A 19,533-nucleotide genomic window follows, 5' to 3' on the forward strand; every position below is an offset into this window, starting at 1 on the left:
TCTGGACGTGGTGGGGCTAAACATTTGCCAATAGATAACGACACTGCCTCGTTATCTGTTAGCTGACAGGCTGTCAATCAATCTCCCTACGTTTCTAGTGTAACTGACTTGCCTGCGCGCCGCCGGTACGTGGTTTACGTACGCCTGTCACGCAGTCCACAGACACAAGCCGCACAGACGCTGTTTACTCCACCAACGCAACAGTTCTTAGCGGCTTTTTTTTACCTATATCTTCCTCGCAGTTAGCACAAAGTTTGTTGCAATGGCAGACAAGAATCCAGGAGCAGTTAACCGCAAAAGAAAGTCCGTTTTTGAGGTCGATGAAAGAAGAAGACAAGGGGAAAAGCAGCGAAGCCAAACTAAGGTGATTCTTGAAGATTCATTCCAGCGATGGCGCAACTGAAGCAGACGAAGGGTCTAAAGACTGACGCATTGGTCGCCAAATTACTCCTGGACAGGTCACTTCTGCTTATTATGAAAACGTACTTTATTTCCAAGAGCTAGACAAACGTTTTTCAGGACACGAAAGCGATATCCTATGTTTGAAAACGTAATTTTCAATGCAAAGAAAGAGTCCGCTGCTGCAGCTAGTTCATTCGCACTGAATCTCCGCGCACCCTTCTCTGCACCCCTTTCCTGCTCCTCTTCCCCGCTGCCCGTTCCGCTCTTCCCCCTGCTCCTCACTTCTCCGGGCACGGAATCTCCGCGCACCGCTCCCCTCTCCTCTCTCCTCTCCCTGCTCCGCTCTTCGACAAACAGTCGCTGGATTTCAAGTCATCAGTTCAAACTTGGAAAATCCTCTATACAACCTTTAAGCCTTAAAGAAGATATGTGTCCAAGGACATGGTTCTCGACCGGAAAAAGGTGGCTTGCCCGCTCCAGATGGGTAGAGAGTCCCTGCCTCAAGTGGAAGAGTTCAAGTATGTTGGGGTCTTGTTCATGAGTGAGGGGAGGACGAAGTGTGAGATTGACAGGTGGATTGCTGCAGCGTCGCCAGTGATGCGGTTGCTGTATCAGACAGTTGTGGTGAAAAGAGAGCTGAGCCGAAAGGCAAAGCTCTCGATTTACTGGTCAATCTTTGTTCCTACCCTCACCTATGGTCATGAGCTCTGGGTAGTGACCGAAAGGACGAGATCGCGGATACAAGCGGTCGAAATGCGTTTCCTCCGCAGGGTGGCTGTGCACTCCCTTAGAGATATGGTGAGAAGCTCAGTCACACAGGAGGAGCTCGGAGTAGAGCCGCTGCTCCTCCACGTTGAGAGAAGCCAGCTGAGGTGGCTCGGGCATCTATTTCGGATGCTTCCTGGGCACCACCCCCAGGAGGTGTTCCAAGCATGTCCCACTGGGACGAGGCCCCGGGGAAAACTCAGGACACATTGGAGGGACTATGTCTCTCGGCTGGCCTGGGAACACCTCAGGGTCCCCTGGAGGACATGTCTGGGGTGAAGGAAGTCTGGGAGTCCCTGCTTAGACTGCTGCCCCTGCGACCCAGCCCCGGATAAGCTGAAGAAAATGCATGGATGGAAGATATGTGCTTGTGTCTGCTATATACCTATAATCTATGACACCGGTGCATCATTATGTTATAATTTACACATTTTAAATCTCAGTCAAAAATTACTTCATAAAAGAAACAAGTACGCTGATTTCCACATAAGAAAACCTGTTTTAGAAAACCTGTGTTAGAAAACTACATGCCCAATGGCAGCCAGCATTTCGGAAACACCATCATAACAAAGAGTCACCACCTTCAATGGATAGCAGATTCTTTTTCATTTATACTAAAATTACTATGTGACACTGACAAATCCTACATGTATCACTGATTAATAAAGTAAAATTAGAGAACGAAGCACGGGGAAGTGGCAGTATACCGGGGACAGTGAAAAATGTAATTTCTTTGGCAAGATGGCGTCTTGAAAATAAGAAATGAAACATTGCTCAAATACGCATGAATCGCTCCAAATACAACTTCTAGAGTGTAAATGGTGAGGGGAAACAACTAAAGCATGGTTAAAAACTCTAAAAAGTCAATCTTATATAATAGGTCTGATATAACGCAGTACACTTGGTGGTGGTCAACTAGGTCTGAAGCCACAACTGTCTGGGGTCTGAATGACATAGATGTTCCATTGAATCTACACCAAAGGCTTCTCTGATCACCACATTCACACACGGAAAATGTGGGTGAAGGTGGTGCAAAAAGACACACCATCAGTTTTCATTGGTGAGCAGATCAAGGCAAGAACACAACCAGTGACCCTCTAAAAAATCTTAAAGGTAACTTTTCCAGTGAACTTGTCTCCATGAAGATGATATAGCCTTGACTATATGGTGTTAAACTTTCTATCGCTACTGCAAATTAAATCTGAAGAATTTGACAAATGTAAAGTTATAACTCTCGCTCTCAGTGCTACAAACCAGTTAAACCAAAAAACTGTAAAAAAAATAAATAAAATGAAATTAAAATATATAAATATAAATATATGAAAAGCTGGTTTACAAATACAGGCCTACATTTAAGATCATTGCCAAAAGTACACAGCGACCCTTTGACATGTTAGTTCCCTGATGCTGTGACAGAATGACATTGGAAGACATGAGCAGAGGTGTGGAGATGTTGTGCTCTCCTCACACGATAACACCAAGGACGCCCCAGAACTGACAGCACAGGGAAAAGACTCCATACCAGCCCCGTGCGTGAATACCAATGTAGTCCTCTCCTCTGCCCTTCCTCTGACAGCCCTGTGGCTAAAGGTACACGTCATTTCATAGTACAACAAGTGTGTATCAGTACCAGAAATGCTGTATTCTAAGGCTGTAAAAAAGAGAAAAGAAAAACAATGAGCAAATACTTATCGATTCTAAAACTTGTATCAAAACTAAATAGTCAGACACGTATATTGAAAAAGATCACATAAATAGGCTGAAGTTGGACCTTTGCTGAATAGGCTTAGAATTAGGTCGATCTATAATCAGAAAAAGTAAAAGTAAATTGTGTATTATTTCGTGTTGAAAACATATTACCATTGTTATTAAAATAGGTATTAAGCCTTTTCCTTAGTATTAAAATTAAGCTTGGCATTTTAGTATTGTGCCAACACCAATCGACTATATACATATTAGGCTAATAATAACGCATCTGTTATCAAATTTTTAAATGAAGGTTTTAGCCTCAAAATGATCTTCTATCTTTGGGAATTCACAGATGGTGATAATGATTCAATTCAGACTCAAACATTATGTTAATGACTAATACTTGGACTGATTTGACTCGAACTAGCCTTAAATGATTTGGACTTAAAAATGTGACTCAACTACAACTCTGATCAGTATTTGAGAGTGTGATTTATGTCTGTGGTGGACAAACAAAAACAAACATTTCGCTTCTTGGTAAAAGTCATTTGAGTGCAGCGAGTTTATCATCTTCACCATAATGAGATTAATGCTCGGTTAAGTTACATCAGGCTTAAATTAACAGACAGACAATCATGGCTACTAAACATGCAAAAAGAGACTGTAAGGCATACTAGTTTAACAAACAAAGACTCACACAGAACTGAGCACTATGGCAAGAAAAGAAAATATCACACACTTTTGTTGGAGCCCGATCACGATTTCAGTTTCACCGTGATTCATAGAAACTTTAAAAATTTCAATTTGCCTTTTTCCGAAAGTTGTTGTGGACACTGCCATCATTATTTGGGTTGTATTATTTTGCATGGGGATGCCGATCTTGATAGCAAATAAGTTCAATGCGGACTATAAAGTCGTTTTATAAAGCCCCCCCAAAAAAAATCAGTGCAGTGTTTACTTGTTGTTTAAATGAAACTTTTATATTTTACACAAATGAACAAATTTTATGTCATATTTAAGATTCAAAACTTTTCCTAAATTTTCCACTGTTATGAATAGGTTTAGAGAAAAAAAAGTGGGCAGGGCAGTATAAGGTGAATTGGAGAGGTTAAAAAAGTCATCTGGGGTTCACTCGACACTGTGATTGGTTAAATACAGCTATCAATTGCTCTTTACAGGGACAAACCAATGATAAAAATGGGTGGAATGGAAAGTATTTGAGCAGACATCTGTACTATGTGAAAAAATAGTGAATCATCACTTTCACCAAGATAAAGTATTATTACAGGAATGTAGTGTGTGTCATCATCTTAAGAAATCATTGGTCGACTACAGAAATGTACTCCACACGCTTTGACAAAACCGTACAAAGATGAGTGGATCTGGAGCCGCAGCCTGTCTCCCTGATTTCAGAGGATGTGACTGACACGTGGATTAACCAATCAGAGAGATGCATGGTCTGTTCACGTCAAAATCACACATGGCAATTTAATGTAAAAAAGAGGAATATCAATATAAAGGACTGAGAAACAATGCAGATTTTTGCAGTATCAACAATCAAAGCACTAAACTATTACTGATCTGAGGTAAACAAAGTTATATATTTTGTTCTGAATGATACAAGAATTTTGGAGAGGAGATGTCTTCTGCATTTGAGAGACACGTGATACAAATTAGCAATTGTGGTTGGACCATCTCAAGATAAGACGGAGGATTTTCACCCTCTTTTGTCTGGTTCCAGCCCTTTCTGAATTTAAACAGATTGTAAAAAGGGACTAGTTGGTCAGGCAGAAAAGTACAAGGAAAAGTGTATTTATATGGAGAAGTCAGATTAAACACAGGATTAACTCTCAAATCTTTAAGTAATCCACTCTCTACCTACTCCTTTCTGCTGTCATGCGTATAATTCCTAATTATTTAAACAAAATAATTTGTTGACTAATACAAATTTTGGTCGACACCATCAATCGATTAATCGACAAAGGTATGAGATTGTTATTCGAATTTTAAATACTCTACTCACACATTCGACTGTATTGTGTGATACGCTGCAATAAATTTGGGATATTAAAAGATGGTGAAGTTGAGGTGAAGGACAACAGTAAAAAAAAAAATGCTAATAAACAGCCCACAGCTACTGGCTTCTCAAAACAATAGCCTACAACTTTGGGTAGCCTCTCACAACTGTTATGATGCTCTCCGTGCAGTTAACATTCCTCTATGTCCATGCTCAAAATGTAAGATGAGATAAATATGTGAAAGCCACATTCACACGTTTTGTATTGTCAGATTACATATCGGCACATTCAGCAGCCAATGCTTTCTTTGTGCCAAAATCCAAGTCTCTCCTTGGCTCGAGTCTGCCTGAAAAACGCCTGTTGTTGAAGTGTTTGCGCAGCCACAGCTGTCCTCAGATGCCCTCCAATCCATCAGCCACGGTAACAAACAGGGGGGCTCCTGCACAATTGCTTAGCTCAAGAGGTCATCTCCTTGTCTTTCTGCTCAGACATTTAATAAATAGGAAAACAAAATCCACTGTAGCATGGACACTGGGGCTTATCCTTGTGGCCACAGAGCAGCAACTCCAAATCAACCCACCAATTTAAGCTCAGAAGTGCTTATGTAATATTGTGACCGATCTGATCCAGTGGCACAACAAAACACGCATGATGCATGATGTCATGTTGAATTCCCTGCAAGCGCGTGCAGGAAGACGTTACGCACGCAGCACTGGGTTTCGTTTTGTGTTGCACAGGGCAACGGCAAGCCACATATAGACTTGTACTCATCGTGTCTAGGATCTCAGTTAAGTGTAGCCCCTCTGATTGGAATTACCTTGTGATACACATTGTGATAGTCAATACACAGTTAACCTGCAGGGGTTTATTTCGCGTTAATACACGTGAATAACACATTTGGTTGCTGACGTGCCCAAATGCGTAAAAACTATACTGTTACTTACACAAATGCGAAATAGTCCGAGCTGAAATCAAGAGGTGACAAAACAAAGAGGAAAAGTCTAAATTGTCGTGTTGGAGTGGGCATGCGCGTCTCTCAACTATAAAGACAAAAAGCTTTAAATCTACCGGATTTCTGAATGAGAAAGGTTTGGTTTTTTTTCCGAATCCTACTTTGGCACAATAAGAAAGCGTCACCATACACATTTAAAATTACGCACACCTGTAAAATTATATTATTTCTCCTAGAACAGAGGCAACGATACACAAATAAGAAAATGTAGGTCTACTAGAAATTAAGCTACTTAAAGCAATTTACAACCACAGCACAGACACCAGAGCCAGCTCAAACATATCGATAGTGCAGTTTTTTCCTCTAAATAGTGCCCGGGACCTAACCATGCAGATATTTTAAAGTTTGTGAAGTTCACGTGGTTGTTAGCGTTCACTTCCTGCTTTACTCTTCAATTTCTACAGTGTCAGATACAAAAAACAAGAAACACTACAACTGGACACACTAATGTTAAGAACAAATTGCACTCCGTTCCAATTACGCACAACGTTTCAAACCATACTCCATTTTGATTACACAATACGCGCTTTTGGAACCACTTCACCCCGCCGTGTACTCGCCTCGTTTCCTGTCGGAGCTCATCCAAACGTGGCGCACTTGCTGCAGCTCCCCGCCTCCTCCTCCCTCTTCTTCTTCCAGACAATGAATGAAACCAGTTTTGGAAACGGTCAAGCCCACGACCGGTCCATGTGGGTGCGCACTCGTCTCGTGGTATACTCCCTAAAATCTCCGCGAAATTAAAAATCTTTGTAATGGTTCTGCTAAAGTGAATACATCGCGGAATCAGCAGCATCCCATAATGACCAATACAAGGGGAGAAAAGGCGGAATAATCACACGTGTGCGTAAACAAAGCGTGGACGTTACGCTAGAAAGAAGCAATGCGTAAAATGGTAACTCTGGTAGGAAACCGTTATGGTTACATTGTAAATAAGATGATACGTTACCTGCAGGATGCTCAACTTCACTTCTCTGCGGTGCGGTCACTGCCCAACGCTCCGTCAAGCCGGTTCTGATCACGACCGAGCCGGAACAAGGCAATGGATTTCAAAATAAAAGCATGATTTGGTTTTTACGCGGTGGGAAATTCACAAACCACACACTCCATTGTTATTATATTGTTGTTTGTAAAGTGAAATTATTGCAATATAATGTTGATATGTGTTTTACAATAGAGTTTACTGTGTAGCTGCTGTTTTAATGTTATGGAGCGGATGTATAATGGCTGTCTAACTTTACACTATTGCCTTATTAGTGCGCTCAAATTACTAATAAAAGTCGATTTTCTCCATGTTTGCGAATTGATATAAATTATAATTAAATCTATTAACCAATCGAATAATTTAATTTATCCCCCAAAGGCAATTTAAAGGTGCACGATGTAACTTTTCTGGTGAGGGACCCTCTACCTGATCTATAGACGTTATTGCATTGCCTTTAATGTACAGTATGGTGCTCCAAAATACGTTGAAAAACATGCATTTTTATTGTAAGCGGGGTCGCAACTCCAGAGATCAGACCTGGCATTTACTGGTGCCACAGATTTGTCTTTTTAGAGATAGAAAAGCTTTAAACCCCATACTGTGGAAACAGTATCTCCAATGACAAACAGGTGGCAGACTCAACATTAGAAAAGTTATAGTGCACCTTTAGCAGCGATAACATCGTGAGAAAAGGCCTGGAACTACAATTTTCTACAGCCTAACAAAAATATTATCCGAATTTTAATTACGTTTTGTGGTAAATTTCTGTCATTACATTTGAAGGTGTATATTTTCTCTTTCTTTTTTTTTTTTTTTTTTTTTTTTAAATACATTTTAACTCAAGGTCGTAAAGTATGTATGTAGTAAGACAAAATTTTCATCCTATGTCCTTATTTTTTATTAACACTGTAAAGTCCATGCTAGTTGTCTATTGTTTACCTAAAATAAACCCAACCATTAAAAAAAAATAAAAAAAATTGTTTTGTTTGTTCATTGTATTTTTTTTACTTTAAACTACCATATGTGCACTGCTCTAGAATCACGAGATGGGCTGTACCTGCTAGTTTTCTAATGAAGACCACTGGGGCAACTTTGAGAGTTAAGCTTCCCTATTTGTGCTCTAGTTTATTCCAAGGGGGTTGCCAGGTGCTGAAAAGCTCTCTAAGGATAGTACCTACTGTATATGCTGATTCTGAATACAGTGATGTCATCCAGTGCAGTTCCCCAAATACCATCCCATAATAACACAACATGCTGCAGAGCGTGGTGAGCTCCCAATGACTTCATGATCCTTTAACAGGCTTATGCAACTGATCACAGCCTCATTTGGAATTATGTAAGCGCATTAGCCGGTCACGCCGCTCACAGCTGGGGTAGCCATGTTGGGACTACCCCATAAGAGTACCCGTGATGTGGGTCAGAGCGCCACAGACAAACCCAGTGCTGTTTGATGCTGGGTGATCAGGGATGGGCAGGGGTCAGGTATAGGGCATGCAGTTGGTTAATTCAAACTACTGTATCAGCATGTCATTAAGTGAAATCTTGTCAACAATGATGTCAACAATGATGTAACAATGTAGTTCAGATTGTTATCATGATGACACCACAGTAGGGCTTGGTGACATGACAAAAACAATGGCACTGAAGGATGGGATCAACTACAAAGGACAAATAAAGATGTTACATTGAAGTATCCAATGTCAAAACATGACTTAGCACCATGAAATTTTAGTTCAAGAGTTAATGCGCCATTAACAAACACGTATGAGAGAATGTTAAATGTAATTACACAACTTTTTAACATGATAGTAGTTTTATGGGTAGATTTAAAAGACAGTTTACTTCTACTTGAGTATTACAATTTACTTTATTGAATACAAGTTTTGTTTAGTCTTCATGAGTAATAAAAGATTTTATATTAATAATGTGTTTACTAGGCATGCATGTTTAATATTTCATGTTGTTCTTCAGATATGATATAGTTGTTCATTTTTGTGGTTTGTCCTTTGAAAATATAAGATTGTGTGTCTTATTTAAGGTTTACTTGAGTAATATTTTAAGAAAGGGTACAGTATCTGGATACACAGCCCACTTTTGTGAACATACAGTATAATATCCATCTCACTCCTTGCAATAGAAGCGCTGTCCCTTCATATTATACTTGTATTTCTTTGGGGAATCCCGGCACTGAGTAAAGGGAGCACCATAAATCACTGTTTAGCTGAGTCATGTGACCAGGTAGGGGAGGGACACAGCTCTTGGTAATCCCAGTTGGGTTGACTTGATTAGAAGCAGTGAAAATGCATGCTTCAAATGTTATGTGTAGATTGTAGAGAGTGCAATTGTAATCCATGTTCAACACAACACAATCAACACAATAAACAACAGCCCCATCTAGTGGTTATAAACGAGTATTGGCCTCATCATCATTAGACTGATATAAGCCTTTATTTTGATCATGATAGCACAGAAATGAAAGAAGTGGAAGTTCATTATACCATAGTAAGTAATAAAGAAGTAATCAAAATCACTTATCACTTCACAAATAATTTGGCTTGAATTTTGCAGTGCTCTTAGGTCATCACAAAAAAAAAAAAATGCTTAGAAGCATAACCCAAGATAGAAAAGGTGCACTTATTTACATTATAAGAAACAACTGTTCACTTTTACCAATCCCAGTCATTAATCTTAAATGTGGGAGGCAATATTTTTTAGCTTCATAACATAATTGCTTAAGCCATTTTTCATGTTTTTTGAGGGGAAAACAACAACAACAAAAAAAACCAAAATACCGATGTCAATAAAGGATGGTTTTAGTTTTTTTGGCTGTAGAAAAAAGTCTGATTGGCCGAAGACACAGCCAACGAGAGCTACAGGTGAAGCAGGGTCTGGAGAGTGAAGACGGAAAACTCGATTTGGCTAAAAATTTGTTGGGCAATTGTGCTATGACGGCGGCAATATTTTGGTCAATTTGGTCTCCTACATTCTGTAAAATTAACAATCTCACATTTTTATATAAAAGAAGAAAACAGTATAAAGACTAGGCTAAAAAAAAAGAAGTTTACGTTATCTTTAAAGTTTAAACCTCTGATTCTTTACAAACAAAAATATATCTTTGGTGCAAACTGCAAAAGGGCTTGAGTGTTGTATTTAGCTGAAATCCCTATCAGGCAGAACCAAGGGGGCCACCAGGGTCCAGAGGAAGAGTGCCAGTCCAAGCCAACTGGAGCAGATCTTCACCCACACCGCTGGCATGGTGGTCTGCATAGCCTCGTATTGTGTGTCAGGCCTGGGGAAAAAATCAAGTTAAAATAGACTAATTTGAGAAAGAGAGTAAAAACTAGAATAAATTGAGAATGAGAATAAAAACTGTGATAGGTAAAGTTGTCAATAATTGTAGTAAAAGTTTAAAGAGGGAGTATTACACTTCTTCTATAACATAGTTAGACTTCCATGTAGTTTTTTTTTTGATGAGGGAACAAACTTAAAACAAGAAACACAAATGTTCAAATCATTTAATATTGTCAACCTAAAACCAGAGAGACCAGAACTGTCACTTGAAACAAAATATTATTTAAGTAGGAGTAAAAGTATATAATCTGAAACCTACTACAGTCTAGTTTTTTTAAGGAATACTCACTTGTACCAGTTGGTTAGTGTCATCATGATGTAGAGGGAGGCGAGGAACAAAGAGAAGTGGAAGAAGGAGTAGCTGTAGGTGACCCCGTCCTCTTCGTTGTCCACAGCTCTGACCACCCCATCCTCCCCTGGGGTGGCCTCCACGTCTGAGGTCAGGCCTGTGCCCTCCTCCGTCTGCATCAACCGGTTTACCTGAGTGTTGTTGGACGAACGGATACTGCGAAAGGAGAGAGAAACAGCAGCAGCAGTCATAACTATGCCTAAGACCATGAAGTGGATTATGTGACTGTATGCTGTTACTTCTGAATTTGGGTCTGCCACGTATGTTACTGCTAGAAATCTATACAAAACAAACATTACTGACAGTGTGTGATCAGTGTATTTACACTGAACATACACATAATTTAATGTTAAAATACATATTTCGTAATAATAAATTAATAGTTGTAGAGTGGTAAAATACATTTTTCAAAATCAACTAAATAACCACATGACTCTTGCAGGAAATGAGACGTTGGCAGTGCATCCTGTTCCTGAGCTTTGTTCTTAGCTCATCCTACCTGCTGTGTTTTTACTGACACTGAAGGCGTTTTGGCTATCCGGTCAACCAACAAGACTAACTATGTTTTTAAATTATTTTTTATTAGAATCAGTTCCATTTATTTATTGGTGTAATTTGGATTTTTAAGCAAATAAGTATCATGCTGAGAATTCTGACTGCTAATATGCTATAGTTTGGATAATTTGGGGCTGCAAGTTTACTACCAGCTGTAAGTAATACAGTACCTGGCATAAAGAGTACAGAAGAGGAAAATGAGCAATCCCACAATGCTCTGTGCGTCCCACCACTGGACCGGACCGGGAGCCTGTGTGGGAGCGGGTCCCGGAGCTGGAGTGGGGGTGGGGGTGTGTTGGACCAGGCTCAACAGGCTGGGGTTACATGTCTTGTCTGGATAAAACAAAATGGAGTTCAAAGTTCAAAATAAATAAATAAAAGGTGCACTATGGTAACCTGGTAGTCTTCATGGAGATGGTATTGCTTTTACGAATAATGTTCCATAGTATGGCATTAAACGTATTTATCTCTAAGTGTTGATGCCATCAGGCCAAGTTACAGGTCAGATCTAAACAGACCAGAACAGCTGTTAATGAATAAATACAGATAAAAGTTGCCGACCCTCACTATAAAAACTACACAATGAGACTTTCATTAACTTGAAAACTTGCTTTATCTTTTTTATTCAGACACTATAATGTGTATCCAGCAGGTGAAGTGAGTCAATTAACCCCTTATTTTTTCCTTTCTAAATTACACATTTCTAACAAATAGTGCATTTACTTCAATAATAGCTACTCACTGGGGTTGTTGCTCATGGCAGACCAGGTCAGGTACATGGTGTAGAGAGATATGAGGGAGGCCTGCAGCAGTCCGGAGCTTGGCTGGGCTTCCTGCATACAAGACAATTCAGTTTCAATTGTACACAACAGGTGGGTTTCAGACGACATCATAATATTCTATAGGCCAATAATATTTAATACAGAGGGGGGCAAGTTGAATCAGTAATGTTAAAATGCAGATTTTTATTGTAATACAGTGTGTTCTTGGGTCTAGTCAGTAGTAGAATCAGGTTCAAATAATTCAACAGAACGTGCAATGTAATCAACAGGAAAAATCTGTCTCACATCATCACATTCTTAATACTTAAAATGTGATTTTTTTTTACACTGTCTTTGCAGTAGAGCAGTCAAAAGTATCCAAAAACACAATAAACTAAACTAGACACTAAACAAGTCTGAACACCAGATAGAAGACTAAGTAAAGATTATCATCGTGATATCGAAGTCTGTATTGAGTATTGAGTCTATTCCTTAGTATCAAAATCAAGTTTGAAATTTTAGCATCGTGGCAACATTAATTTGCAGTACCTGGACTTTGGGAAGGATGGACACGATGGACACAGCAACGCAGAAGATGAAGTTGAGGCTGATGAAGACCTTGTGCTCAGTGCAGGCTTCCGGGGTGGTGTAGTAGATGTAGAAGAGCACCATGGCAGAGAAAGCCAGAGCGTAATGCAGGAAGGTGACAGTCAGAAGAGCTACAGGCAGAAACAAGAACAAGTGAAAACTAACACCAGCCAAGGCAATATTAACCAATACCAGTGTAGGGACTAGAGATAGACCCATTTCTGTTGGCAGATATACTGTCTATAGGCAGATATTTGGACTTTTTAGCATACTGGCTATTAGGATCTGGATTCTAAATAATCTGTATCAGCATCAGCTATGAAAAACAAAACAGACTCGTCAGACGTATCTTTCAAATAACTACTGAAATGTTCTATTGGAAAAAAAGTTTAAACATTATGAGACATTAGAGATGGTATTTTCATTGAACTATGTTGTGCTTGTGTGGTTACATAATCGTGTTGTATACTGACCTGCATACCAGGCCTTGGAGTTGCCTTCTTCTGCCTTCTCCAACCAGGACTGGCTCCAGGAGTGAGCGAAGTCCACCAAGAGGATGAGCTGGATGATGATGAAGATGAAGGAGCCCACCACGCCAAAGTAATACCACACTAAGAAGCAAACAGTTTAGCCAAGCAATATCATGTTTATTTTAACTACATTTGTTAAATAGCTGTACCTGTGGTAAAGATGCCATCTGGAATGAAGAAGGCTCCGACAGTTATTCCAACCAGAATCAGGAACTTAAAGAACCAAAAACTGAACGACAACAAGTTAGTACATATGTAAACATTTGCTGTATTGTAAAGCATGTAGTGAATCAAACAACTGTGTATTCAATAACATATTTTAACGCAATAAATAGTACTGTCTCCCTTTAAAGTTGCATCTCCATGAAGAGGGTGTCACCTGCTTATCCATTATCATAACAATAAGCAGGTGACACCAACAGGTCAAGTTACAGGGCAGATCTGAGCAGAGTCAACCCCACTCATGGTAAGAATGTTTGAAATCCATGGTCTTTCTGAGTAATAAAAATATCAGTAAATTTGAATAAATGCAACCCCAAAGTGCATCTTTAATAGTAAGAAGTACCATCTAAAGCAGGCATGTCCAAACTATGGCCCGTGGGCCAAATGCAGCCCTCAGAAAAAAATTTCTTGGCCTTCAGGTTTCCAGGTGAATTGGCCCAAATTACCTTGCGTCAATTAAAAATTTACTTTTTACTGCAAGATTTTTGAAAATCTACCTTGATAAAGCTAATATTTAATATTTATTGTGTGGTTTTAAGGAGCTTAGCATGAATAAAGACTGATGGATCATTCTAACGTGTTGAACATGCACATATTTCAATTATTCACTGTATTGAGCACCAGCCCTCAATCAGCCCTCTGCTTCTTCATCTGTGTTAAGATATGTGGCCCTTGATGAAAAAAGTTTGGACACCACTGATGTAAAGAAAGTTGTTTGCATTTATAATTGACTCTGTGAACTTTCTTTCAAAAGCCAAATCAATTCCTTTTTAGTATATAAAAAATTATTCATTCATTGAACCTTAGGTTTAATTCACAACACGAGTATAAAAGTGTAACAAAAAGAACACTTATTGGGTTAATTTTAGCAGGGTAGCAAACAATTTTAAGTTGTTTGGAAATTAACTTTTCATATAGAAAATCTACAAGATGGTGAGTAGTGATTGACAAAAATGAAAATTGACACATTCACTCATCAGAACAGACATCAACAGAATTTTTGATGTAAATGAAAACACTGAAACACAGTTCCTATGTTTGTCCACCAGAGTGCGACATACAACCATAAACTACACTGATACCCCTGGAGGAGTGATCAGACACTGACCCGTTCTGGATGGCTGCGCGGGGGTCCTTGCTGCTGCGCACTCGGATCATGATGATGGAGAAGAGGAAGAAGAAGCAGGCCATGGCGAAACACATACGGTACACAGACTTGTAACCCACGATGATATCACAGTTCACTTTGCCATGAATGAACGGGATGTTATCGTTGCCCTCACAGAAGCCAGGGATCTGAAAGCAAAAGAAAAAGATAATGACATTGTATACATTTTTATTGTTCAAAACCTTTCAATATTACAGTAACAGAATTGACCAAGTTTATTTTTTTTTTTATTTTGTTGCTTGGCTAGTGTTCTTTTAAGTTCAAACTTTTAAAGTTTGTGAAAAATTAATAATGAATAAAAACATTGTATGAAAAATAATACACAATATGCAAGCTATAGTTATGGTATATACATTTGATCATTGATCCGACTTTTGGGATTTATTTCAGTATTTGTTTGAAAGCTCTGATCATTGGTTCCACTTGCTTTCAATGAGTCAGCCCAGATTGATGTGAAGAATTCTATTGATACGGCTACGCATATCAGTTTGGCAAGAAACAAGTTAACTTTAAGAACTGATTACAAAAAAAATAAAAAAAAATAAAAATATATTTCTATTTGTTCCTCCTAAGTCCAAACTCTGCTCCAAACCACTTGCTTTTATTGATGCAGAATTGGCTGTAGACTTCTCCGTTAAAACACCCACGCTGATCATTGACTTGACTGATCTCACCTCACATGACTCACATACCCAACAAGACCCAACAGTGAAGTAAAAAGAACCAAAACTTGTGCATGCTAAATATCTGAAAAAAAAACTAAAACCTTTATACGGGTTAAAAAAAAAACTTATTGTTAAACTAATTCATCCTAAAAATCCTTGTTACAAACTAAATTAAATCTTGAAGCAGGTTTTATGGGCTGGTAAATCATGAACATGAAAACTTGGTGCACAGAGCTACAATTTATCTCAAAAAGCCTATTCAGTTGAACTTCATCCTTTCTCCTCTCCGTTGCCGGGTTACAGACTTGAAAACATTATTCAAACAGTTGAAACATATTTTTTTATATTTCTGGTCTGACTTACTAACAGCATGTGGGCAGAGGAAATGAAATGATCGGGGTTAGAAGGTTCCAGCTGATGTGATTAGGCCTTTGTATGGAGAAATGGATCTACACTGCACAGTGTACAGTAGGCCTTAATGATTTGGGCAAATGATCCAATTGTGATTTTCCTGACAAGGATTACAATTACAGTTAGATTAGTCTCTTAATTATAAGATTTTGTCAAAGTTCTGGTCAAATTACTGTATTATGCATACAGAAGAATTCACAAAAAGATTTATACAAGAATCACATTTCAGAGTGTGTTTGTACTGATCTATACTAGACGGTTTACTCTTTTTCTGCAGAATAAGATGGTATAATAGAAAAAGAAGATATTTTGTTGTTTGTGGTAAGGCTACCTGATTTATCATAATAAAATCAAAATCATAATTTGAATGGACATTAGATGCAATTACAAAATCACAAAGATGGCAATTTTGATGTACCATACTTTTCTCTACAAACAACTAAATCTCCTGTCTTATTCTAAACAAAAACAATTCTGTCATTTAGATCAGAACATGTTCTGAGATGTGATTCTTGTATTAGTTTGTCAGTTCCCATTGAGGAATGAATTTTTGTCAGTTCTATGTACAAATTTGAACTTTGAACCAATTTTTTTTATTAAAGGGAGGAAAATAAGGTATGTCAAAAACTGCAGCTTTTGTGATTTGCTAACTGCGCATATCCTGTCTAGTCCAGTCTAATACCTTCTTGAGGTTGTCCTCCATGCCAGGCAGGATCATGATGATGGACACCAGGGTTCCCAGCAGCAGCAGGAAGGAGAAAGCGAGGCGGCTCATGGTGGAGTTATAGGTGGAGGGGCAACATGACGACAGCAGACAAGGGGCCGAACCACACAGACACGATGCCTGGAGAAAGGGAGAGAGACCAATGCTACAAAACAAGACTCCACATCATGTTTGTTGTTATATATATATATATATAGACTCCAAACATGTTCACTGTACAGACTTTATGTATGGCTACCTGTGTTCCTTATTTCAGTCTGTTTATTTACACTTTTTGAAGTATGGAGAGCCTTCTTTTTCTCCAAACCTCTATACTTTATGCAGTTTTATCGTCAGACAGGCTATATTAAAAACTAAAGGTAGGATTTCTAAATTTAACATTATTTCTGAGCCTACAAACAGGTCTTTAGAGTGGACACGCTAATCACAGTAAAGCATGTCATGAGGGGAAGAAACCAAACAAACACAGAGTCTGCTGCCACGGCAACCAGCTCCCCCCTCCGCCTCCTCCTCCGCCTCCTCTGCTCCTCTTCCTCAGGCCATCCCTCCACACAAGCAGACGAGCCCTGGTTTACACTGTCTATAATCAGGCCTGCTATTACAGTCACAGTAGACCTAACATGAGTCTGCTTAGAAGCTATCCTTGGAGCATCTTTAACTCAAATACTGGACCTGTTGCCTGCAAGAAACCACTGCAAAAATAACAATAGACTAGGTTGGCAAACATCACATTATAAACAAGCTGGTGATGATAGTATGATTTCAGATGAAACGCAGGGGCATATGTAACTCTATACAAGATTGACTGTTTTTCAAATGTCGAATCTTATTGGAATTAGACTTACCTTTTGTTCACTCCGAGGGGAAATTTGTTACAGACATGCATAACCAAGCATACTAGCTGAGCAATTTATCTCAAAAAGCATTGGATCTTGGTCATGTGTAAATTCTGATTAAGATTAGATTTGAAAAAAAGATAAAATGGTCACAAATTGTCAAAGAAAAATGTGTGTTGTTTTTTGTCTATAAACTGTAACTAAACAAATTGTGAACAATTTAAAAGAATGTTAATGCGAACCAAACATGCATTTGAAAGCCTCACAAGGATACTGAAGGTGGTAAAGTCTGCGAAATAAGACATGTTTTCAGAGACGTACTTATTCAGAGGACACTTATCTAGGCTGCATATGCCACAAGCACCTGTCATGATGAATGAAGAGGTGGTCCTTCTGTCTAAGAGGCTGATAACAGTTTAAAAGTACAAAGAAAAAATGCATCTTTGCTTTTTGTTTTTCTTTAGTTTTTTTCCTTTTGTGCCATTTTTATTAAGTGTGTTACTTTTATTTTCTAGTTATTTATTAAAAAGGGACAAGACATATTAAAATAATATGAAATAAAATGCAGAATTGTGAAAGCTAATTTCCATCCTTAGATATAAGTTTGTTTGTTTTTCTAATAGTTTTATTAGTTATTTATACTACTACTACTACTACTACTACTAATATCATCTTTGGTTTCTATTCTTGCACAACCTAGATTACGTACATGTGTGAAGAAGCACATGATCCCAAACAAAAAGAAACAACCCGGAAATGGTAACTTTTAGCTACCAAGTTCTTTAAACTACATTTTGGGGTTGTACAAAGCAGATATTTGGCCAAAGTAATGTCTGTCCTATCGGATCGCATAAGCCAAAATCACAGTAGTTATCCAATTATTATCCAAATACATATTACAATAATCCAGAATTCTATGACTTGAAAATCAAACAAGTCGTCTTTCTACTCAAAAGGTTTAATAAAATAGTCAAAAAGATTACAATGTGTAAGCTATTTGAACAAGCTTAAAGTCACATAATCGGTTGTATTTTCAGCCATTTTAGCACGTTTTCATAACATTCACGTGATGTTATTTTAGCTTCCTAGCACAATCTTGATCATTAGACAGATTTTCCGTCAAAATCATCGATCCTAATGTAAAGGGAGACGTATAGATTTCTTAAAAATACTTACGCAGCTTGCAATGGAACACGGCAGAGCCAAACAAGCCCCCATGACGTTTAATTTCTTGACTTTTTCTCAAAGAAAAGTATCAGGCAGGTATCGCAAAAGTTCAGGAAGAAACGCAACAAAAATGGCAACATCAAGTTAGCAGCAATAGCAAAGATTGGCTTCTGGTGATCTACCAAAATAAAACACATTCAAATCATTTAAAAAAGTTAAGAAACACAAATTAACATCAGAATAAGTAGCACAATTTATTTTAGTTTTTACGCAGGTTGTTTATTAACACTTATTACATATATTAATGAATTGTAGCCACAGTATTTAAGGATTTGTACCAGTCTTATTTTGAAGATTTGACTACTTCCTGCGTAAACTGTGTAAAGCGTCAATAAGTGCGTCCCCTCCCATCAAAGGGCGTTCACTAACAATGGAGTTCATCCTGTCTGAGCACTTTTAACAGGGACAGTGGCCTATTTACAAACGGTACATTTGAACCTTTTTGAGCACCTTTATATATTTACATTGTAACTGCTACAGATGTTCATTTATTTGCACTATCCTAAATGATAGTATCCTTGAAAATAAACAAAATATAAAATAAATAGATACCTATTTACAATTTATGAAGTACTTTGTTTTTATAGCGAAAGAAAAATTCACATCTGTCAAAGGTTTTAGAGTGAATACGTTCCACTGCTCAGGAAAACAGCTTTTTCAGTTTTGATCATACCTTGACGACTAGGGGGATTACAGATATCACTGCCTTTAACACCAGATGTTAAGTAGATAAGGTGTTATTCGTCACCTTAAAAAAAAAAAAAAAAAGACGACTGCAATTTCAAAAAACATACAGTTTACATACATTATATATCACTGTGGTATTTTTTTCTCATTACTTAGAAATTTCCCGTTAAAATGATTCATGATTCCAGGAATTGTCTCCATAAAAAACTTTCCCACTTGAGTTCAGGTCAGACAGTATACGGCATATGAGTCATAACTATATGCTGTAGTCTCTTATAAACCAATTAGCCCATCAGAAGTTCATTACATGATGTACTGTTTTACATATGTTACAAAACGTTTTATAATCTAGTTAAATTGCATTTAGTATGAATATCCACAAATCAACATAAAAAGATTTATCATTGAAGGTTTAAAGACTGTATGGTCATTGTCATAACAAACACTGTTTTGATATAAAGTGCAAATAACCCCAGTGACTAAAGTAGTTGTAAGCGCTCTGGTCCACTGCAGAGAATAAATTAAACTGTATAATTATTTTGTATTACATCTCTTGCTTTTCTCTTGCACTTGTCACTGCTATTAAATATT

At 38.1% G+C, this 19,533-nt stretch overlaps 2 protein-coding genes across 2 annotated transcripts in view; both read right to left on the reverse strand.

Annotated features, from left to right (window-relative positions):
* Positions 1 to 6,882, reverse strand: part of hivep3a (HIVEP zinc finger 3a) — a 39,787-nt gene extending 32,905 nt beyond the window's left edge. The window contains exon 1 of the mRNA XM_055157369.1: positions 6,833 to 6,882. The gene's annotated coding sequence lies outside the window, so the exon portion shown is untranslated. The remainder of the gene's footprint in view (positions 1 to 6,832) is intronic.
* A 2,645-nt stretch (positions 6,883 to 9,527) lies between these two features.
* Positions 9,528 to 18,350, reverse strand: serinc2 (serine incorporator 2). The gene is made up of 10 exons (XM_020932606.2): positions 18,205 to 18,350; positions 16,151 to 16,312; positions 14,333 to 14,520; positions 13,152 to 13,231; positions 12,946 to 13,083; positions 12,434 to 12,603; positions 11,866 to 11,956; positions 11,294 to 11,456; positions 10,509 to 10,724; positions 9,528 to 10,157 (listed from the first exon to the last, which is right to left on the reverse strand). The coding sequence occupies exons 1-10, from the start codon at positions 18,244 to 18,246 to the stop codon at positions 10,019 to 10,021; spliced, it is 1,389 nt and encodes a 462-aa protein (XP_020788265.1). The 5' UTR covers positions 18,247 to 18,350; the 3' UTR covers positions 9,528 to 10,018.
* Between the last annotated feature and the right edge of the window lie 1,183 nt (positions 18,351 to 19,533).

The sequence above is a fragment of the Boleophthalmus pectinirostris genome, unplaced genomic scaffold (assembly GCF_026225935.1).
Source record: "Boleophthalmus pectinirostris isolate CB_2022bp ecotype Guang Dong unplaced genomic scaffold, ASM2622593v1 HiC_scaffold_21, whole genome shotgun sequence".
In the NCBI taxonomy this organism is placed as follows: Eukaryota; Metazoa; Chordata; class Actinopteri; order Gobiiformes; family Gobiidae; genus Boleophthalmus; species Boleophthalmus pectinirostris.

What these genes read in the sequence shown, in the direction of transcription:
- serinc2 (XM_020932606.2), bottom strand. Translation starts at nt 18,246, where the DNA reads ATGGGGGCTTGTTTGGCTCTGCCGTGTTCCATTGCAAGCTGC. An exon ending in TGGAGGACAACCTCAAGAAG is followed by an intron (nt 14,521 to 16,150) that starts GTATTAGACTGG and finishes TTTTGCTTTCAG; the next exon opens with ATCCCTGGCTTCTGTGAGGG. An exon ending in CGCGCAGCCATCCAGAACGG is followed by an intron (nt 13,232 to 14,332) that starts GTCAGTGTCTGA and finishes GTTGTCGTTCAG; the next exon opens with TTTTTGGTTCTTTAAGTTCC.